This window comes from Camponotus floridanus, unplaced genomic scaffold, assembly GCF_003227725.1.
Source record: "Camponotus floridanus strain SB8 unplaced genomic scaffold, Cflo_v7.5 scaffold7, whole genome shotgun sequence".
Lineage (NCBI taxonomy): Eukaryota > Metazoa > Arthropoda > Insecta > Hymenoptera > Formicidae > Camponotus > Camponotus floridanus.
In genome coordinates, this window is record NW_020229838.1 from 2321389 (window position 1) to 2344643 (window position 23255).

Below are 23255 nucleotides of genomic sequence, written 5' to 3' on the forward strand. Positions count from 1 at the left end.
AAAAGAGACGCAACAAAAATAATAAAAAGTGCTTCCTTCCGTTCCGTCTGTGCATCTCGCATCTGGCCTTGAGTTCGCTCCCTCAATCTCTTTCTCTCTTGTTTTCGATGTAGGTAATCTTTCTTTTGATCCCTTTTTATCAATTAATATTTGATTGATGCACGGATTAAATAATAAAATTGATATATCGTAAATTAATTCGTAACGTATAAAATAGTTTAAGAATATTTCGATCTACAGAAAATCTCGACAAACTTTATTTTCCTTTAACAAGTTATATTTTTAAAGAGCATTATATTTTTTTATTTCAGCAGTAAACAAAATGTCTAAATTTCTTCCATAGATTTAGATATCTTTTAATATAATAAGAAGAGGGCAATTTTCTTAAATATTAATTCAGTCTTATTATTGTATTAATATCAATGTCTCTATGTTATGCGATAAATATCTCTTTCAAATGTCCATTAAACGATTATTGTTTATTTTCTGCAAATAATTGTCTCATATAAAATTAATTGCCGCGTAAAATCATTTTCGATCACGTTATCTCGTATCTCTGAAAATCCGTATTTATTGGCTCATCTTCTCGCTTTACGATACTCAAATATCTGGCAGTCTTTATCTCGTAAACAGAAGCGTACCTTCTGGTGCGCGTAACTACCGGCTGTCGGAGAATCTCTTTTATTATTCTGCGTGCTATCCTTGACTTCTTTTCGCATCAGGCAATATCCTTATGGTACAATCTGCGGAACGGAGTCTTTAGATACTGGTGCCTGCGCAGATTCATATATTTCGATCGATTATACGGTTCGCAAAAATTGCGAGGAACGAGCGATATTAAGTAATAGAGGATTTGATTAAATTTAGCATGAATTGTCTGAAAAGATCTTTGTCTAATTAATCTAATGTTAACAATCGATCGATATCATAACGTTAATGTTACCTTTAAATTATCATTTGAGTCAAAAGAGATAACAAACGATGAAAAAGAAAATGTGTATAGTACAATATAAACGTACCTTTTATCTTCTTAGCTTTGTTTTTTATCTTCCTCTTTAATTTTTAACAGCTTTTTATAAAAATATAAACTTTGTCCCTTATTATGATAAATGCAGTAAATAAAACATTCGAATTTCTAAAACTTTTATAGATCTTCCTGGCAATTTTGATGTCATGGATTCAAGCTTCAATAATAAAACGTGCTGTATGAAAGCCTTTTATATCGAAATAATTCATGTAAAACTTGACCAAGAGAATGAAGGAATTTGGAAAACGTAAAAAAAGTGAAAAATAAAAAGGGGGAAAAAGAAAACAAAAGGAAATATATAAGATGAAAGAGATATGTACGAAGAGGCGGCAAGAAAAAGAAGTCAAGACAGAAAGAGAGAGAGAGATGTCGAGAGGTAGTGGGCGGAAGTGGCCCGTACAGGGAGGCTGGAACCACCTTGGCTTCCGCTATATTGAGCGCTAAAGATATATACAACCACCTTGTCCCACTCGCACTCTCACATGACACACATGCTGTTGTTATTCGTCCCCTTCTCGGCCATCGCTACGAAGAGAAGCTCGTCGCTTCCTTCCGTATCTAAGGGAAGAGAGAGAGAGAGAAAGGGGGACCGGCCTTTCGACATCTTCGCTTCTTCTTCCCTTCTTCCCTTCTTTTCGTTTCGGACTCCCTCGACTTCCTATCACTTCTCTCGGTTCCCTTTGACGCGATCGGGAACTTCCGGAATTTTTCGCGAGCCCATTCAAAGCGAGCGAGACGAAAAGTTCCTCGTTTATACTTCGCGGTCGGGACGGTGTGTGAAAGAAAGGCCGGCGACTTCGCTTCCTTCCGTACTTCGCTTTTCTTCTGTTCTTTCGGCCCGCCTTTTGTCGATCGGCGCTTCTGTATTAACCGGAACTTCTCGCCGCGAAAACAAAAAACCACCGTGAAGAGAGGAGCCGAAGTGGACCGAAGTTCTCTGTTGTTCGGAAGCCGTGCTTTGTCGTGAATTGTCGGGGATGACTTCCTGTTTACTTCCTCCTCGTCCCTTCATTGTCGTTCATTCATCGCCGCCCGCCTCCAAGTCGTCGACTCGATAAATGGCGTATCGATTAATTAAGCGTCATCGTGTTCAACGTCCGATTGTCGATTCGGTTAAGTTAATTGAAGGATCAGTGTATCTTGACGGATGATCGGAGGGTGGAAAAAGACCGCGCGTGCGTAACAAGGTTACGGTTCGTTACAGTTTATGTCAGATGGTCAGTTTCACTAAACGAACTCGAATGCTCGCTAATGAAAGAACACGCCGGGTCACTTCCATGCCTCGTTCGTCCCTTCATTTTCATGCTACATCTCCGAGTCTCGGTTAATAGATTTGGCGGATGAACGACGTTCCATCTCCGATAGTTTCCCCTCTGACGTTGCTCCGGTTTCGCCAGCTGGGATAATTAATTTCCGGATATAAATGTTTTCAATTATTTCGACGAAGCTGTGAAATATCATATGTCAACAGAAAAATCGTGTTGATGTCTAGAATTCTTTTCTGAAACAAATAGAAAAATAATAATTATAAACTGCCAGAAAAAGTACAAAATTTAATGAATTTGAAATCATATGAAACAATCTCCATGAAAAATATGAAAGGGATATAATATAATTTACGATAATTAAATAAAATTATTTTAGTTAATAGGTTCTTTTAGTTAATAGAGATCCAGCGCGTGAAAAACAAGAATCCAGGTAAATCCTCGTCATTTACGCTCGGAGAAACTCTTTTTGTTACAAAACGACGTGACATTCTTCGGCGTACGCATAAAATACACGCGGCTACCGAAGTAAACGTGAAGGGAAGGGATAAGACAGGCCGTTTACCTCGAAAGATCCGTACTTTGGGAAAGTCGACGACGTCGTCGGTGGCGCTCGTACGTAATGCCAAGTTTATACTCGTACTTTTACATGTACAAGCGTTCGACACATACACCGTGTCCCATATCAATCTATGAATTTCATGACGTGCGAGAGAACAATTTTAATTTTTGAAAGTTGGAAGAGATAAATATATCTATATAAAATTGACTAATTTAATTATGCAAATGATTGCTTGATGTAATGCTAAGATTATGTGAGTATTTTTATAAAATATTAATTGAACAAGAAGTGGAATCAATGTATTATGATTGAAAAGTAATGAATAATTATTGTCCTCGATTATAAATATAATTATAATTATAAATATAATATTGCAAACCAGTAAAGTTTCATCAAAAGAATCAATTAACTATTAGTAGCTATTTCAATCACACGGATGTTTTAATGTGTCTTATATAATACATAACATAAATTTATAAATTTTGCAATATATTTTGTTAAAAAATATTTGAATTTTTTTTATCGTTTTATAGATTTATCATTTTAAAAATAAAAATATATATATAACTCTAAATGGGAACACTAATATTTTATTCTAAAAATATGTGTGTGTGGTTGAAAGATTTTTCAAAAAATAACAATCTAAAGTAAATAAAAACAGCTTTAAAAGTCATATATATGCAATTATTTATTGATTTTTTAATGAAATTTTACTGTCAATCAATAGGACACAGATGAAAGACCATAAAGTATGAATTTTCACTATAGCAATTAAATACTGATTCGGTGAAATCTTGTCAAAATCATTGCTTTAATTGATTCAGTTTCAGAGAGAGATTTCTGTTTTGAATTCTACTCGCATCGGTCAGTACTACAATAATTTGGACGGTACGGTGGTTTTTTCTTTTGGACAGAGACACCCCATATGTCCTGTCGGTGATTAAGGCGACAGAGCGTATGTATCGGCTGTTTTTACCATAACAATGGACGGTTCGTCACAAACGTAAAGCGCGCGTACGAACGCATTGTGCTTGACGGTTCCCACACGCGGCGCGTACGTGACGAGAATTTTCATCGCGTTAATGGGGTGCATAGAACGCGCGTTATTAAGCGCACGTCCTAAGAGTGAGATGTTCCCGGCGCCTGGTGAGATCTCGATTCGTAAATCGATGATAAAGCGTTTTCTATAAATAAATCAATATTTCTTGACAGAAAAAGAAGAATGATTTCTCTCCTCGACAAGAGAACAGATATTATCAATTTTTTAATCATCAACGATAACGGAAAAATGAACTTTGATGGATCAAATATTGAGATGAGCAAAATAATATTGGAAATAGAAAATATTTTATTTCGAAGAAATTATTTAAATGAACTTTTAATAATGTTTTAATTAATTGGAATTATTTAATTGACTACTTTAATAGTTTGTATTTGGAGTGTGTCTACCACTGATTAAATGTGATGCACATGAGAATAGATGAATTCTTTTTTAAAAATAATTTCAAGTTACAATGTTACTTTATAAATTTGAATTCTAAGTTTGTTTAATAAAATATTTAATGTAGAGATTTAAAATAAAAAGCATTAATAAGGAGGCATTTAATTAAATGTGGATGGGATATGAGAATAGTCATCATTTCTCAAAGTTTGATGTAAACAAAATTTAAGAAAGGTCGAATCTATCTCTTTATTTTTTCTTTTTTTATTTTTCACTTAGTATGCATCCATCGTACTTTCCCGCGAATGCACATATACAGATAAATGGAAATGGTGTGGCGTGCGACCGAATCGGCCGAAAGGATATTAAAAAAAAGGAACTGCAGTCCATGTCGGCGTTCGCATGCTGTTGGTTTTTCGAATGCGAGCCGCTGACTCATCGCTGAAAAGACTGTTCATTAGCATTTACTTTATGTCGAGAAATCACCTATTCTCCGAGTATTCCGCCAATTACAAAACACGTCGTCGTATCGAACGAACCGAGGCAGAAAGGTGCAACTTTTTATTCCTCTTCGCTCTTCGAGAAAGAAGTCTCGATCCCGATAGTTCCTTTTCGAGGGACCAATTAATTTCCAATGAACTTCGAGGACGGCAGCTGCGTACGAGGAAAAGCTTTTCATACCGATGCTTCGTCTCCCTCCCTTCCGCCCGCTATTTCCCTCTTTTTCTTCGCCCGAGGATCCGTCTCATTTTAAGGAGAAGAAGCAGCAGGCTTCTCGATCGTCCTGCTTCCTGCACCACCGTTCCTCCTTGTCTTCTTTTCCCGTTGTACCACTCCCACGGAGCCTTTTAGCCAAAGAAAAGCCAAAGAACAGATGCTTCTTTCTCGCCGAAACTCCTTCTTTCTCTCGTTTCTCTCTTTTCTTTCAATCGCAGCAACAGCAGCAGCAGGCAGGTAAACGCGAAGGTTGCAGTCAGATGCAAATCGCAAGCTTTTCCACTCCGATTCGCTCTACTCGAGTGCTCCTATCGAGGACATTCTCGTCCCTTCTCTCAACGGAATTCGCCTGCGACAATCATGAAGGGAGCTCGCGTCAACATAGACAATGATGGTGTCCTGATCTTTGTTGGAACGAGAGCATAACGTTCGACCTTTTATCGCCTATGGCCCAATTCTAATCGATCATTCGCAGCCAGCAAGTTATATCGAATACGCGTATATCGTTCCCTTATTATTTCATGATGTCCAATTTTTATTTTATTTTTATTTATTTATTTAATTTATTTATTTAATTAATTTATTTATGTTCCAACTTTATCTTTCTGAAAAAAAAGTTTCTCTTTCAACGAGGCGCATCTAGATATATATTCCAGCATAATATTTCTTCTTCTCATATCTCTTCTTTTATATTATTTTTCTGATATCATAATTATCGCGATTTTATCGCACCTCCGATTTCTCGCGGAAGCGGTGGATAACTTCCGTTGAGAGTGTGCGATTTATGTGTTTGGGGAGCCATCTCGGACGGGGCCTAAGATAAAAAGAAAGAAATCGGACTGTATCACGAGCAGCGAAGACAAAACTAAGGCAAACGAAGAAAGGGAGAAACCCGAGAGAATGGAAGGAAGAGGGAAAGAAAGAGAGGGTCGACGGGAGAAACAGCAGCTGCAACAGCCGATCACGTATCGCGCCGGGCCCAGTGGTGGGGCCGGTAGAGTCACTCTGGGAGAGATTATTATCGAGCACCTCGTGCTCGCTCGCCACCCTTCGGTCGAGTTCGGACGCGTGGCACGCGTGCCGTCTCTCCCTCCACCTTCGTGTCCAGACGAAGAGGCCCCGCGTCTTCTCTCCTGGCGAGAGAATTTCCGGATGATCGAGAAGACCAGGTATTCGGAAAATAAATTTTAATCTGAAATAATTTTCCCTTTTTCCATCAGAGCAATCCAACTTTGATGCGAAAAAACCTTCCTCCTGATCGTTTAATTCTGCAATTTCAACCCTTAAAGCTTCGATATCCGCAAAGGTGAGAAAATACGTCGAAATTGATTTTGTTTCTTATCGAGAAAAATATCGGGAGCAGGATGATTTATGATGTTTTCCGGCACGACCTTTACGTGAACCTAATCGACTCGTCGAGATTAAGAGCGAAGACGATACTCCTCGCAAGGCAATCTGGAACGTACTGTATTGACAGCTGCGACGAAATCGCGATTAAGCAACCGGGCGTCTTTCGGGTCTTTCCAGGTGGAGTCCGGGATACGTGCGTCCACTTATGCCCCGAGGGACTTATTCGGCCGTCTTCCCCCCCCCCCCCCCCAATCGCGACCCTCGTTGAATCTTTACCAATCGCTCGGAAACTACACAATAGTATTAAGTGGATCCGACAGAGGATTACGAGTCATTACGTGAATCACGCTGACCCGACGACGCGCCCACATTAAATCGCTATAAATACGTCGACGCATTTTTCGTCACGAACCTTCTTCTCGCGGCGATGATGAGAAAAGCGAAAAGGGCGGAGAGAGATTATTTCGCTGATTCAGCAAATGGCTCAATAAAACGACAATGCCGCCAAATATAATCTCATTTACCTAATGAAACATGATTCTTTTCACACCCACGTAAGGAAATACACGTAGTGGAGCAAACAAAAATATAATTTTAATTTTCTCTTAATTTATATATAACTGTAATTTCACGATACGTTTTTTCCAGATAGAAAGTACAGAGTTGGATTGCTAAAAATTAATATATGTGTGTTCTTGAACTTTACAACTTTATATTCTAACCAGACTTGATATTCGTCGCGTCGAAGCGATCTTCCGAGAAAACTTTACGCGACGACAGGTGGATCCGCGCGATTTCATGGCGTTTTATGACGCTCAGATAGAAACCGGAAGGAAGAAACGAGTGGGAACGCGAGTCCCCTCTCTTTATCTCTCTCTAAGGTTTTCAGTCGGATGGATATATTTCGTTTGCACGAGCGGCAGAATTCTCACAGCCGAAAAAGCAGTCACGGGACGCGCCGTTTGTTTGATTCGCAAGCACTCGACTTAATCCTTTTCCGTGTTTACTTTCCCAGCTCTCGGCTTTCCGTTGATACCCGACGTGTTTTATCGCGGGTTTCATTCGGCACCCTGCCAAAAAAGACGAATTACGACGCGCAAGGGATTGTCAATTTTAAATTCGGGGATATCAAATTTTTCTCTCCATCAACAAACGATAATCGTATTTTCTTACGTTATTAATATGTATCGATAAATACGATGGATACGATATTGTAAAAATATTATTACAACAAGTGCATATTAATTAACGAAAATAAATGCTTCTCCAACACGCAAATAATTTTTTAATTAATAATTCTTCAATATAATCAATATAATCGTATTTCCGCAATAAGAGAAAAATTCGAGAGAAATGAAAGGCACACACCATGATTCAAATTCTTTCAAAATTTCCTTCCAAATAATATGACAATATTAAAGTCATGTCTCTGCCTTTCGAGTGCGCGGATCGATGAATTCCCGATTAGCATAATTGTCGCATAAAATTCACGAAGCTCGTATACGATCAAAATCAAGCGACCTGATCTCTCCGCGATTCAGCTGCGGCATATTTCTCTGAAGCGAAGCAAACCGTCACCATAAGCTCGAGATTAAACTCGATAATATTCGCAAATTAACATACTTTGCTTTCGCGTAACGAATGGCCGGTAATTAAGCGATATTACTGTCGACTTTCTCGAACTCGCAATGCACAGATGGGGAAAAAAAGTCTGTGGTGAAATTAAATTCGTAATCGCGGTTGCAGCGAGATTTCGCGATTACGAAGAATACATTGTAAAATACGAATCGCGCACAAAATGTGTAACGCATTAAAGTTGAAATTTTCAATTATGATGTAAAGAATTATTTAAGAGAGAATTTATTTATGTTTAGGAATTTTATATATACATTTATATATAATCATTTATATATAATTTAAATTCTGAGCTTCATAAAAGATTTTAAAAAAAAGACAAAAAGATAAACGACTTCGAAAGTTACATTTACGCGAAATGAAATAAATTTCCGAATAAAACAAGACCATCTATATGTATAATAGTTAAGCTATTTGATATATACAATATTCTACATTCTATCGTAATCAGAGAATGAGATACATATCGCTCGAAGTGTCAAAATTATCGCACTTGACGTGCGCGTGCACTCCCGTAAATCTTTCGTCCCCGCGATGTACAATTGACGGAAACGCAAGCCGCAACCCTCGGACGGTAATTCATTGAAGCGTTTTCTGCGTGTGTATGTGTCGTTTCTCATGCGAGAAAGTGCACGCATACCAGCAAAAAACAGCGCATGTGTTGTCCAAGCCGCAACGTGGTCTCGGCCGCACGTAAGCTTTTGCGCGCGTGCTTATGCGTATGTATGAATGAAAGAGCAACGGATATGAAGGAATACACGAAGAGAAGGGAGTCGCGTGATAGATTCACACGTGTGTGTGTGTGTATGTTTGTATGTATGAGTATGTATATGTGTACTACGAAAAGGTGTATCCAGTCACGAGTAAGTACACGAACGTGTAAAACGTGCTTATGCTATGACATGTGGATTTTGTATATATCTGCGTATATATCTTATTGTTTATCTTTTAGTTCCCTTTCGTGTCAGTATGGATTAAGATAAATATTGATAAATATTGACATATCACATAAATTTCGAAAAGTTTGCGGACTACTTTTCGCATCGATATTTTACTTGATACGTATATTGCTTTACAAATATTATTTTGTATATATCTGCGATTATTGTTTATCTTTAGTTCCCTTTCGTATCAGTATGAATTAAGATAAATACTGATAAATATTGATATATCACATAAATTTCGAAAAGTTTGCGGACTACTTTTCGCATCGATGATACGTATATTGCTTTACAAATATTATTTTGTATATATCTGCGATTATTGTTTATCTTTTAGTTCCCTTTCGTATCAGTATGAATTAAGATAAATACTGATAAATATTGATATATCACATAAATTTCGAAAAGTTTGCGGACTACTTTTCGCATTGATATTTTACTTGATACGTATATTGCTTTACAAATATTATCAGGGCTATTTTTTATACTATCTTTAAATTTTTTAATTCATCAATTTAATTTTTAATTAATCAATTCAAATTTTTCTCCCAAAACATTTCGCGCACGTATTATAATAAATAAATCGTTAATTCTTTTATTTCTTCCTGAAAAATGATATTGATAGCCTATCGATTTGAGCATCTGTGATGCCGAGAAGTAAAAGATGGACGCGATAGAGAAAGAGAGAAAGAGAGAAGCGCAATCCACGTGGAACGAGATGGGGAAGGAAGACGGGGGAACGACGAGGCCGGAAGTGGTTTCATCTGGCTCCCCTGTTGGTCTGACCTGTTGAACCACCTCATGACCGGAAGTACACTGTACAGCTACGGGCATCGGGACGATGCCTCTACCTTCTCTTTCCTTCCTTATCCTCGTCCCCATTCTTTCCCTTGGATGCGGCGAAGAAAACAACAAAGGCTTCCTGTTCTGTATAGTGGCATCTTATCACGTTGTTTACCTGATTACGCGACCGTGATTTACTAGTTACACCAGCTGTCGGCGGCTTTGTTCCTATTTGATATCCTACTTGAATGTCTCCTTTATTTTATTTTTACACAGAAAGAATGTATACTGTATTCAAGTAAATATTATTTATTTTAAGTATATCAAGTTTGTAAAGTATATCAAGTTATGATATATTTGTCCGCAAATATATCATAAGTTCACCACAAGCATTAAATTTAATTGAATATATTCTGAATTTTAATAAGTGCAGTATTTTAGTCAAGAATATTAAATTAAAACAAGAATTTGATTTGCTTATTACATAGAGTTGGCGTAAAATAAGTTTGATTTTTCTTTGATACAACTTTACAATATTTTTGAAGAGAAAATAAATTTTTCTTTGGAATACATGATAATGAGATTTTCTAACACTTGTGATGAATAATTGATATTTTAAGACTATCATCAAGAATATATTCTTTGTTGAAAAAAACTATTACATAAAAAAAATAAAAATAAACTGAGTAATCGCTGTTCTTGGCAGTAGAATGATATTTTTCTCTGTGTAATAAGAGATAAAACTTTTAATAAGAGATCAATCTTTTTTAATAAGAATGTGACCCGCCTATTTGAAAAGAGCTGTAAATAAATCGAAATGAGTCTGCTTTAATGGCGGAGCGGATTTATTGCCTGCAACATTTGGTGGGGCAGCCCTGCAAAATCCGGAATGGTGAGATAGGGGTGAGTCGGAGAGAGAGAGAGAGAGAGAGAGAGAGAGAGAGAATCGATTCCGCGCGCTCTAACTAACAATGAGGGACATGGATGCGTGGCCGAGACAGGTCCGGGGACCATTGTGTGCTCCAGCACAATACCCTGCAGCCGGGAGCAGAGAGTATGTGCGCCATAATAATCTGTCACCCCGTATAGCACTCTGATGCGTATGTCCCGCATAATACGTGCCGAGAGAGAGAGAGGGAGGGGTAGAAAGAGAGAAAGAGAAGGAGAGAAAGAAAGTAGGGGAAAGAGGGATTTAGCCATTTTTGCCTTATTCCGTAACATCAAAGAGACTTTTGCATGATCGTTGATGCTGACGAAGGGCAGAAAAATTGCAGGACAAGTGCACATGTATACGTACACAGCTCGCCATATGTAACACGAATTTATTATATACCTCTACATACTTTTTAAGAAGAGATTTATTCAAAATGACAGATTTTTTTTCTCGTGAATCAATTAACTTTTAAAGATATTATTAGGTTGTAAAAATGTATTTTTTTCTTTAATCTATCTCCTGCCAAAATCGAGTCTGTTGGCGTTGAATTTTAATTCTTGAAATTATTGACGAAATAATAAATGTTGGCAAAAACTTGGCTCGGATTTTTTTGGACAGAAAAGCCTTTAATCTTTCTTTTTTACGCGAACATTGACGAGTCAGGATACGAAGGAATCGAAGAATGAAAAGGAAGGAAGCGCAGATGACGCGCAATCGCTGCCTCGGCGTGTGCTCGAACGTTATACATTATACGGTATTAGAAAGGTGAACCCCTGAATTAGGGCAGTTGGCAAATATCCAGATTAGGGGTCTTCCACGCGAATCTCCGTCGAAACTCGGTTATTCCGTGCGGCACGTACCACAGAGAGTTATCGAACTTCTCCGCAAAAAAAGAAAGAAATTTAACTCGTATCCGATTTTCGCGATGCACCTCAATTTTACAATCATTTCACCTCGAACAAAATTTAGTTTTAACTGAAATCTAAAATTAATACATCATATTGAATTTTTAAATACTCGGACACTGTCAACGGGTATCTTCGATAAATCAATCGAGATAAATATCGATCGATTATCGCAATCTCATACGAGGCCAATCGGTTTCGAACGGAAAGTCCCTCGCGTGACTACTCTGCGCACGGCATTTCATTAACTGATTTATCAAATTCGATCGTACGGGCACTAGCGGCTGGCAAAATGCCTCCTGACATGTGCGCGGAATTTCAGGCCGACAAATTAAGTTTAGATATTTCTGCGAGACACACATTACGGCTGGTTGCAGGTGCATCGCGCGACTTAATTACATCGCCAACTCGATTCCTCGATTCCCCAAGGAATCCTCTCTCTCTTTCTCGTTTCGTTAAAATTTCTCAATAACCGTTTACTCTCATTCGATCATTTTTTATTCATCATTTTATTCATCCTTGTGCAATTTTATTATACATATGTCGACTTCGCATACGCAAACGATCTAAAGCGCTGTCGGGAAAATGTCACGATCGACAAACGCGAGATCCATTTCCTCCGCCATTTTTCCCCGTATTTCATTCGCTCGTCCATTAAAAGGTACTTCGATATCAAAATGAATTTTTCGCCCTTGGTATCACGAACGAACGATCCGCCGCGTCAGCCACACGCTACGCAATACGCACGCATACGTTCGTCGCGAGCGTAAGAAACGTAATACGCTTAAAAAGAAGGGCATGACGTCACGCGCGAGGTGGTGGCACATGGCGCGTGCCGCCGGATCCGTAGATGGGGTACGAATTATCGTGACGCTCGCGGCGGAGGGGGGAAAAAATCGCGCGAGCTGTGCCACCACCCTGCGGACGACGCTCCCGCGCGGGAAGGGGGGTGCAAGCAGGGGGCAGGCGCCCCGAGGTGTCCGCGAGCGAGCGAGCGAGCGAACAGGCCAGGCGGACAGGCGGGCGAGCGAGAGGTCCGCGCGAGTGGCTAGGGTGTCGTACGCAGGGACTACGCACGCGGTGGTGGAGGTGGGCGCGTGCAGCCGGCCTGCAGCTGCCTCTTGACGGCAGCCCCCTTTCCTTCCCCGTTCCCCTCACCCTCTCTCTCTCTCCGGCCCGCTGCCGCGCTCCCTCCTGCCCGGACGCACGGTCCCCGCGCGTCCCGCAGGCCCACGCGTCGCGCCACCGGCGCAGCCGCCATCCACCACCCCTCTGATTCGGTCGGGCACAACCCCTCTTCCGCCTGCTCCGGGGCGGCGAGGGGGAAGCCACAATTATAAGTAGGGGTACTCCCAGCCTCGCTACCTCCAGTCGAGGGTTGCACTTTGGGACGGGCATGCGCGCGCGCTATCACTCGTCGCTCAACCCCACGCACGCACGCAATGCGCGGGAGTAGGGAATAGTACGGGACACCCGGCAGCGAGGAATATTTTTTTTTTACACGAGGTATGAGAGAAGGCGGAAATCTCGCATACGTATATATTTATATATTTATGTGCATATATACACGCGCATCATATATATAGTTGATTCCTGCGAGAGAGCGAAGGGGATCGGGACGAGCGAGAGCTCGCCATCTGTCGTTGGTACTCGCGCCGGTACCAGAGTGCTTCGGTGGTTGCCGCGAGTGCCGCGGTGTGGCGTTAGTGCGACCGATTTAGTGGCGCGAACGTACAACTACCCCGGAGGAAGAATAATCGAGAGGAGAGGAGCGATAATTTATGATCAACGGGAAGGATAAATCCTGGTAAACCCAAAGAAACTAAGATTAGGAAAAGCGGAGACGACTTCCGCGTCAAAGCGACGTCTCTGGAGCTTTCAACGCCGGTTTCGAGAGCAGCGGACGCACTCGTCGACGCGACCATCGGTACTAATCTGGTGACTTTGGCATCCACCCCTGTCGGCCGGTTCACCCCCTTCCTCGGCGAAGAGGGATCGCGCGAGACGGGCGCATTGACTCTCGTTCATCCTCGAGACCCCGTCACGCGATCCGTGTGCGGCATCCTTAGCTCCACCCCACCGCCGCGCCGAGCATCCCCCACCACCGTCGACTCCCCTCCCTGCAACGTCGCTCCTCTCCGGAGCACGGCGCTGCCGATCGCCGAGGGAGTATTCCTCGCGGCGCGATCACGGCCGATTCAGTGTACGACCCGTCGTTGTTGCGACGATCTACAAGGACGAGAGCATCGTAGCTTGTCGTTCCAGTGTCCGTTTTCGCTCGTTGGCATTTTTTCTTTTCTTTTTATTTTGAGAATTATGACCGCGACGGGTTCGTGACTCGTAAGGAGGGAAAAAAAAGGGAGAAGAGGAATCGCGCGACGATCATCGAATCATGGAACAGGAGAGAGAGAGCGAAAGAGATAGATAAAGAAAGAAAGAATCCTTCGCGGTACTTTGCACCATCTATCATCGGGTCTGTCGTCTCGTCTCACGGATATATACTGGAATAAAGTGTGTCAACGTCAAAGTGTGTAAAAAAAAAAAGAAAAAAGTGAGCTATCGCGCATGGTAATGTAAAATAGCGGCGCGCGCGCGAGTGCAAAAAGTGGTGAGATAGCTACCCTCATTCGCGTCCCATTCGCTACGCGCTCCCGTTCCCGCAAAACGACGGCGACGGCGACGAGGGAAGCGATCGGGACGATCGACGAGAGTACCGGACGCGACGCCGGCTATGCAGCAGCGGCTCGGCGACGCCGCGGCGAGCAGGTAACGCCGACGACGACGAGCAGCAGCAGCAGCAGCGGCCCGCTGCCGCTCACCCCTGCCGCGCGCCTCTCCCCCCGCCGCCCATCGCCGCGGAAGAAGCGCCGGGCGGCGCGTGAAACACCGAGGGATAAGTGACGCGTCAACATGTGGACCACGATGCTCGTGTGGACGGCCGCCGTCGTTCTTCTGCCGACGCCCCGAGCGGTAAGTAAGGCTATTTATTTACTCCCCTTGGAGAGTATCTTTCTTTCTTTCTCTCTCTCTGTCTCTCTTTCTCCTTTCCCTCTCGATCCCCGAACGATTCGAACAAGGAATTTGATATGTAAATATCAGGCGATATCGTGGCCCGATCCATTGCTTCTTTATCGGAGATTAGAAAGTGACGTGGGAAAAATCTTGACGCTAGATGATGGGAGAATAAAACGCAATGAGACGATCATATGATTTCCGATTCGCGGAAATGACACACGAGCACGCGCGTTCCCTCGATATATTATTATTGTTTATACGAATGGATTGTTTATCCTCTGGAACACCGTTACGCCGCGTGTTGTCATCATGTAATTATTAGCACGAGACGTTTGTCAACTTGTGCCGGCTCGACCTTGGGCATCGCGATTTGATGAGTGAGCTTCGATAATCCTCGATACTCGGAATAAAGGTCCATATATCGCCCTGTACTTGCTCGTATATGTAGGATCGCCATTGTTGTGCGTGCGAAAGGGGAAGGAAGCGCCGCAGATGGGAAAGATTGGAATAGCATCGACGTAATCGGGGCTCGCGCTTTCGTAACTATTTGTAACGCGTTCGAGAAATGCTCTGATCTATCCGCGTTAAAAGCGACCGAGCGCGTTTTATGTTACTCGTCTCGGTGCGAGCGGTAAATAATCGCCCTCAACCGCATTCGCATCTTTCGCGTAGAACAAGTTACAAAGAGAGCAGTTTTCTCTCACGAAGGATCTTTTTATTCTAATCTTTATTCTAATCTTGTACGTATAAACAAAGTTTCGTTTTTATCTTTGACTTTAATTTCCTCGTTTGATTCCAAATTATTTCGATAGGCTTAGGAATAGAATTTCTTTTTCAAATAAATAATAGTAAACAATACTAAACAATATTCAATTTCTCTTGTTAGAGGCTTAAAATATGAACCTTCGATTAAATTATATCGAGTACTTTGACCTTAAAATATTCAAGTATTAAAGATGTTAGATTGAAAATTGTGTATGCGTGAGATCGAAGATGGGAGAAAAATTTCGACTCGAATAAGTACTCGATCGGCTCACCGATGTGTTCATTAACGGCGAATGACAGCTTGTTCCAGTTACTGTACAAAGATGCGAAGAACGTATTCTAAACACTAATTTGACAGATGAATCAGCCATTCAATTACTTGAGAGATACTTTTTATTTTCATGTAAAAATGAAATCTCTTTGAATTTATCCGACAATCGCGATATCGAGAAAAAATTTTTTTTGCACTTACAATTTAAGTTTGCTGAAGCCGCGTTTCTTATAGACGATTGAATGCGAGACGTGCATTTTTCGCGTATTATATGGCCCGTTTCTTCTCTCTCGGTTTTCTCTCCGCACGGATTCCGAGGGAATTCTTCCTGGGAGAGATGTCTCCCCCTCTCGCCCCTTCCCTCGCACCCCTCTTCTCTTACTCTCTGTCTGCCGTGGATCCTTCTCGCGTTCTTCGTACACATCTCTGCCTTATCTCTCAGCGATGCCAAAACCGCTATTCGCTGAAGCACGCAAAATTGATTTCGTTTTTCTAGAATCTTTTCTAGTATTTATAAATTTTTCAAATTTCATTAATCATCATAAAATAATATGTACGTTTAAATATGCGATTAAGTATCGTGTCTAGCACAATTTTTTAATTATTTTTTATTCCGCTTTTTCATACTTTATTTAATTTTATCCAATCTTTAATACCGCGTTCCATCAAGGATATTCTCTTCTTTTGAAAGGATTCCTACCTCTCTGAACATAAAATTCTCTCCTCTTACCATCCCGAGCAGTAAGATCGTTCCTAACGACGGATTCGGTGGCGGACGCAACTCTAAATTTGGAGATGTACTCTTTTAGAAGTGTCTAACCCTGTTTTTTTATATCTCTCTCTTTCCCCGATGGTGCTTCTAGCGATGGTTTTAAACCACATTTGACACTTATTCTCGATCCTTAGGATTCGGCAGCATTTCGGTAAGCGGTCGGCGAAATTCTTTGTAACACCGATAAGTCGGCGGCGAGAGGTAAACCACTGAGGGCATTGCGGTGTACAGATTTGAGGCATTGCTAGACTTATTGGGCATTGTTTGGAAATTACTGGCGTTTCTTGGACATTAGTGAACATTACTTGGGCATTGGTGGGCATTACTACACTGAAAAAATTGTATTCTCAACTTAAGAATATGCCACTTATCTTTATATATTCTAAAGATATATATTCTAAAGATAAGTGGCATATTCTTAAGTTGAGAATACAATTTTTTCAGTGTAGGCATTAGTAAAAAATTTGGCAGTAATGTAATTACTAGACAATAGCAAAAATTTAGCAGGAATTGGGCATTAGTGTACATAATTTTGATCAGCCTCGGTTTACCCCTCGGTCGGCGGTCGGCGCACAATCGGAGGCTAAACTCTTCTTTCAAAGGCGTCTGAAGGGTGAGCCGAACGGCGAAAATTCGTTTTGCGTGTGACGAAACGCACCGTTTTGTCTCGATGTTGCCGCCGCATGGTGTGTCGTATCCGTAAATACGCGTGGCGGCCATTCTCAGTTCCCAGAATAAACTTCCAGCGCGCCAAAAATGAGATTCCTCATCGTGAGAGGGCAGCGCCGAGAAAGAGAGAGAGATGCGTGTGCGTATCGGTGCGTCCTTACACGCAACTCTCGACGTCGCGCGCTCGTTTAATCGTTTACTTTCGTGAGATACGGACTAACGGGACGGGGATCCGCGACCAAGTGCATCGACTGTAAATCCCGCTTCAAATGCAACGCGAGGTACGGCGATTGAAGACCTGTTCTTATCGCGAAGGGTATTCGCCTTGACATTCGCGTACAAGTAAGAGCCAGGCTGCATTAGATTTAAACACAAAACTACGGTAAATTTCGCTTAAAGCTCAAAGATATATAAATTTGATAAAAAAATATGATATGAATAAATTTGATAAAAAAATATGATATGAATTATTAAATATTAATATTGCCTATCTTTATATTACAGTTTCTGGGCAAAAAATATATATATATATATATATATATATATATATAATGAAAAGTAATGCACGAAAATGAGATAAACAGCCTATTATTATTCCTTCTTTCATTTTAAAAATAGTCGATCGAATTGTCCCGAGATATAGCCTTTATTCGCAAACGAACGTTTATTTATATCGTGCAAGGTCGCGTGAAGTATATATACTTATTTTTCAAATTTATAACGTGTGAATCCATCTTTCAAATTTACAGTCAAGTATGTACAAAATTATATATAAAGGAATTTTCAAGATTCTGTTGACATTAAAAAGTCTACGCGCTATCTGTATAATAATGTCAGCTGATTTGAATAGCTCGATAGTAGACGTAGATGAGAATATTCTCGCTTTTCCGATGGCAGGTCGCGAATTTAGTTTTTTCAATGGCAATTGATAGACGATCGCGAGACGAGGAGTTCGATAAGAGGAAAGCCAGTGTCGGGCTCGTTGTTCGGATCTTTCGCTTAAAGAACCTCGCTCTCGGCTACAATATCTTGTGGGAAGCTCCGTTTCAGGAGTGCATTCGTGTGCGCTTTCGTCTCTATTACATACACACAGGGATGATCACACGTTCACGGTGGTCGAGCACTCTCGGCGTCGCGACGACGACGACAGGGAAAATGGGAGAGACATATTGGACGTCGACTCTGTTTACTCGATATAAAAACGATGTCTGGGGGGCAAATGTATCGATAGCCCGAGGAAATCGTTGAACCCGACTAACGTGTGTGCCTTCTCTATTTTTTTCCAGATCAGAAAATTGCCTTTTTATTTTATATTTTGTTTAACGAGTTTATTTTTCCAATCAAATAAATTGCGATAATTGTGCTAGTTAATCGCCAACCATGATATTACACCGTCGAAAAACGCGTCGATTGACGCGTCCTTTTTTATTTTGTATCTTCGCGAGCCGGTTCTTTACTCGGTAATTTCGTTAAGCAGCGCTTTCGTGAGCCAACTAGAGCGTTGATGCATTTACGAGCTTGGTTGGCCCCTTTTTGCAGGCGGTTTGCATCCACATGGAATATCCCTGTCGCGGTTTTAGCAAGAGCATCTTGGCATTTGATCAAATGACTGAGTAGCAGGAAAATATGTCGATGGGCATCGTTTCACTTACCGAATTGAGATGTTATTTGAATTAATATCAAAATTTTTAACATTTTTTAAGAGACACCTCAGCTTTATTCCTTATATAATTTCCTTCATTTTGAATATATCGTATAAAGGCATTAAAGAAAAAATTATCCTGCAATTTGTTATTTCGAACATTTGGCCAAGCCACTGACCACCATTTCTTCTCTTGTAAAGTGAGAGAGAAAATGATCAACTAAACTGAGCGTAACATGAATCGACGCGGACAAAAAGCTAAATCGTCGAATTTGCGGTAAATCGTGGTGTATTTTCGTAATTCGATTATAATGGTGAAGCGCGAGCGGTAACGTCTCGGGGATGCTACATGTCTTGTGCAAAGAGAGGAGGGACGCGCGCGAGCTTTTTGTCGGCTCGACTTGCTTCTCTCCTCCTGGGAGACGTGCGTGACACGTCCGCAAAAACGCGCGCGCACACGTGCTCCTGCGGCGTTTCACGTCGTGGGGCACGAGACGACGATGACCCCCCTGTCTCGCGAGCGAAGAGAGAAAGAGGGAGGGAGGTCTCGTTTGATAGCGAGTCTTGTTCATGTGTCTCGTGATGATTCGCCGCCAACTGTCGACCAGACCGACATTATTAAGATCGCATTACGATCCCACGCGGAGCTATTAAAGATACTCTCTCGATACCCTGCAATATTCGACGAGAGCCCCTCGAAAAGAACCCCTTTGACACTTGTGATTAAAAATTAGCTAATAAAAATTAGCTTTATATTTATTTTTCTCGTCAAGAGAGAAAGAGAGAGAGAGAGAGTTTCTATTTTAATAATTTTTAACAATTGCACAATTTTTGCAGATTTTACTAAGCGAATAAACCGCTAAAATTGATCATTTCTTTTATTTAATTTTAAGTGCTTTGCTGTTGAATTTTAATATGTTTTTAATTCGAGTCGCTATAGTTCTTGGAAAGCTATGCGTGCACTCGCTCGAGGGAATTCAAACGCGTGTGTGTTTCACAGGTGAGCGCCTCGGGGATGTTCGAGCTGAGGCTAAAGTCTTTTGTGAACGAGTACGGCAAGGACAGCCTGGGCAAGTGCTGTTCCGGCAGCGCGTCCAAGACGGGCGAATGCTCGGGGGTATGCAAGACGAGGTTCCGGGTCTGCCTGAAGCAGTACCAGGTGAAGATCGACACGACGTCGCCGTGCACGTATGGCGACGTCGTGACGCCCGTTCTCGGCGAGAACGTGGTTAACCTCAGCGCGAATGCCGCCCTGCCGAGCTTCACCAACCCCATCCGGTTCCCGTTCGAGTTCACGTGGCCGGTAAGTTTTTCGCCCGTTATATTTTATGTGTCGTTTAATCGAACCGAGAAATTGACGGTATCTTCTCGAATTTATCGAGAGATGAAAGGTATACATCATTCATCATCGTTGAATTAATTAGGATATTTGATTGAAGACTTTTAATTTCGTAAAATATATTTATCGATAAAAATTTAATCAAGTATTTTCTCTAAGATACTTTTAATTCTGGAACACTAAATCTAATGGAGATGAAAAAAATTTAGAGAAAGTTTGGAAGTTTTTAACTTACCATTTTTGATATTTTATTTTATTTTTTTATTGATTTAAAATTGCATAAATATTTCTAAAAAATTCCTGAAAAATGGAATAATGATTAAATCTATGTAAACAGTAATGATTCTCGAAACGGTGTGTTTTAGAATGAAAATTATTTTAGTTTCCCAGCAATATTTTTATCAAGAGAAAGTTTGTTAAACTTTCTATAGTTGATTTGTAATAATGGCAAATCACCTTGTATTCTTCTGAAATAATAACATGATACGATCGTAAACACTCTGCTGTACACGTAGGATAGACGACCTAAGACAACCTAAGGGATATATCATTGTCGAATTATACACAATGATTTATAAACTTTCACAAGACGCTCGCGAACAACCTCTCGCGAGGTTTACAAGAGGCGTGCGCGCGTTGAAAATTTTTTGCCAGAGTCGCAGATTAGCATAAACGTTTTCAATGTGGGAAGTAAGAAATGTCGACGACCGTGTGGTAATAGATAACATAGTTGCATGTTCCACATAAATTCGCGTGGTGCAAAATACAAGAAGCGAAAGAAAACTCAACCTCTGTCGTTATTTTTCTCCTATAAAGACTTGCGACACCTTAGACAATTAAAGGCCAAGTGTTGAGAGTTTCTTCCGGTCTTGGTGACACGATGCGGATTTATCATGTTAAAAACAAATAGATTGTAAATTGATCCCCATTATATAAAACAAACACATATTATTTGATTCAAGTCAATTACAGATGCATTCGATTAATTTAATTTAATCGATTTTAATTCGCAATTAACGGTAGAAATAAGACGGCAAAGGTAAAGGAGGAAAGAGAAAAAGCCGACAGCGATGCGGACTCTCGGAAAAGAACAATGCTTTCCGTTCGTTTAACCGCAGCTGGTCACGGATGCTAATCGGGCGAGTGTATTACCTGACTTCGGTCTCGTTGCAGCAAACGCCGGAACGGAGATAAGGGACACGCGCGGAGAAATTACGTGCGCGAAAACGAAATCGCATCGTCGATCCCCTATACAACGTACGACGATCCTATCTCGCGCGGAAAACAGTCTCGCTCTCGGTCCGGCCGACCGATAATTAGCGCGGAAGTGGCCGGGGAATCTCTCGCGTGCGCAAAAGATCGAGCGAGAGGATCCCGTGCAGCTCCTGAAGGTTCCTCGCGAAGATCGAGACGATCATCGCGATGATCGGCCCGACGTTTTTCCCCGGATTAATATGCGCGTTATATCGCAAAAATCAAAATTGCATCACCACCGAACGGTGAATAATTACGAAGCGAGTCGGCGGATTGGAGATTGCTTATCGGCCGGTCACCCTAGTTGTCGATGCACGTGCGATGCGTGCGGGAAGTGGCGAGGAAGACGTTGCACGCGTCGCCGCTCGCATTTGCAACAGGTCGGCGGCGGCGCAACGACTCGCACGCTCGCCCGACTTTGATTTCCCGTCTCGCTCGACGCGCGCAATTAACGAAAAGGGCGGCGTTGGGTACTTTCTCCGTATCGTCTCTGCGTGTTCCTTTCTTTTTTGCTTCCTCTCGCGTGCGCGCAACGCGCGTAGGATCGACGCGCTCTTCTCGCATCTGCTTCTTCCCTTCCTACTTCGCGCGCTGCTGGCTGCCAACGCGTACAGACAGGTCGATTGTGCCGAGGGAATGCTTGAGAAAGAGAGAGAGAGAATATGTAAGGGTTGCGTTCGGCATCTCGCTTTGCACGCGCGTGCGTGCGCGGTCGTCGGTGCGCGATGAAAGAGAGAGGGCTAGAAAAAAGAACAACGAGGGAGAGTAACACTTGTCTCTCCCTTCTGCTGTTGCTCGGCGATGCTGCGGTTCTCATAGCCGAAATTTGCGACTCTAATGCGATGATAAAAGTTGGGTGGATCGATACGAAGATTGAAAAATTGTTCACTTCTCAATATAATATATATTATAATTTATTTAAATGACATAAATAACGTGATATTTTTCTACATAAAATTTTTTAACGTATGTTCATTATTCTATTTTATTTGTCTTATGTAGTAAAATTCCTGGCCATGAGCGACAATCGATGTTATATATGTCGCGATAAAGCGCGACAAACAGATACTCAATGAGATAAACATATATATATTCAAGGCTATAATAAAAATACACTATTCACGCAGCATGTATCGAATCGAATCGTACAGATTGCTCGTGACGTGAGATTTACAAACATCTTGAGTCGATTTGGTAAAACACATAGAAAAGAAAGGATAGACTAAATAATACGCGAGGAGGTAAAGAGGAAAGTACGTGAGGCCAGACGGGCAAAGAAAGGAGAGATTTTTTTGTTTCACGGATGAGTCAATGAGATCGGGCCATTGTGCTAAAACTAACAAGCGAGCCAACGTGCAGCATCCTTGGACGTACGTCAATCCTCTCGTGTCGGTGCTCGCGCATTTTCTGACTATGAGACCGGCTCTTGCAGAGCCGCCACCGCCAGCAGCAGATGGCCGGGGCCTCTTTTGCGCCTCTACACACTTCCCACGTACTCTCCTTCTACCTTGTGCTCCATCTCTCTCTCTCTCTTTCGTTCTCCTTGTGGCTCTCTCGCTCGCAAAGTTAAATTTACTAACCCATATGGTGCCCCTCGCGCCTCTAACGAGCGCTCATCTTTCTTTCTCTCTTTCCTTCTCCATCATTTTCTCTCTTTTCCTCGCGTACAGATTCTTTTCTGCATCTGTACGCTTTATTTTCCTTCTTATTTTTTATTAACAATCTTTTTGCATCAATTTTCCTTGATATTTATTATTGATGCACTTTACATTTGCATGTTAGATATCGCGAGTATTAAACAGACGAGAGACTTTTGACCTGTGGGAGGGCAAAATAAGAGCCAGCTTTCTCCCTCTCTTTCTCGCCTACACCCGGATGATATACGGGCACGTGCGTTCCTTGACGTTTACCGCCGGTGGTTTGTAAACCCGCAGCTCCGCGGCTGATAGGATTATCGCGCACCAATGT

The 23255-nt window shown here is 41.6% G+C and overlaps 1 protein-coding gene across 1 annotated transcript in view; it reads left to right on the forward strand.

Annotated features, from left to right (window-relative positions):
• Positions 1 to 12892: 12892 nt before the first annotated feature.
• Positions 12893 to 23255, forward strand: part of LOC105256389 (neurogenic locus protein delta) — a 47698-nt gene continuing 37335 nt past the window's right edge. Inside the window, exons 1-2 of the mRNA XM_011266247.3 lie at positions 12893 to 14530; positions 19695 to 19997. Coding sequence (XP_011264549.1) covers positions 14471 to 14530; positions 19695 to 19997 — 363 coding nt within the window. The 5' untranslated portion in view covers positions 12893 to 14470. The remainder of the gene's footprint in view (positions 14531 to 19694; positions 19998 to 23255) is intronic.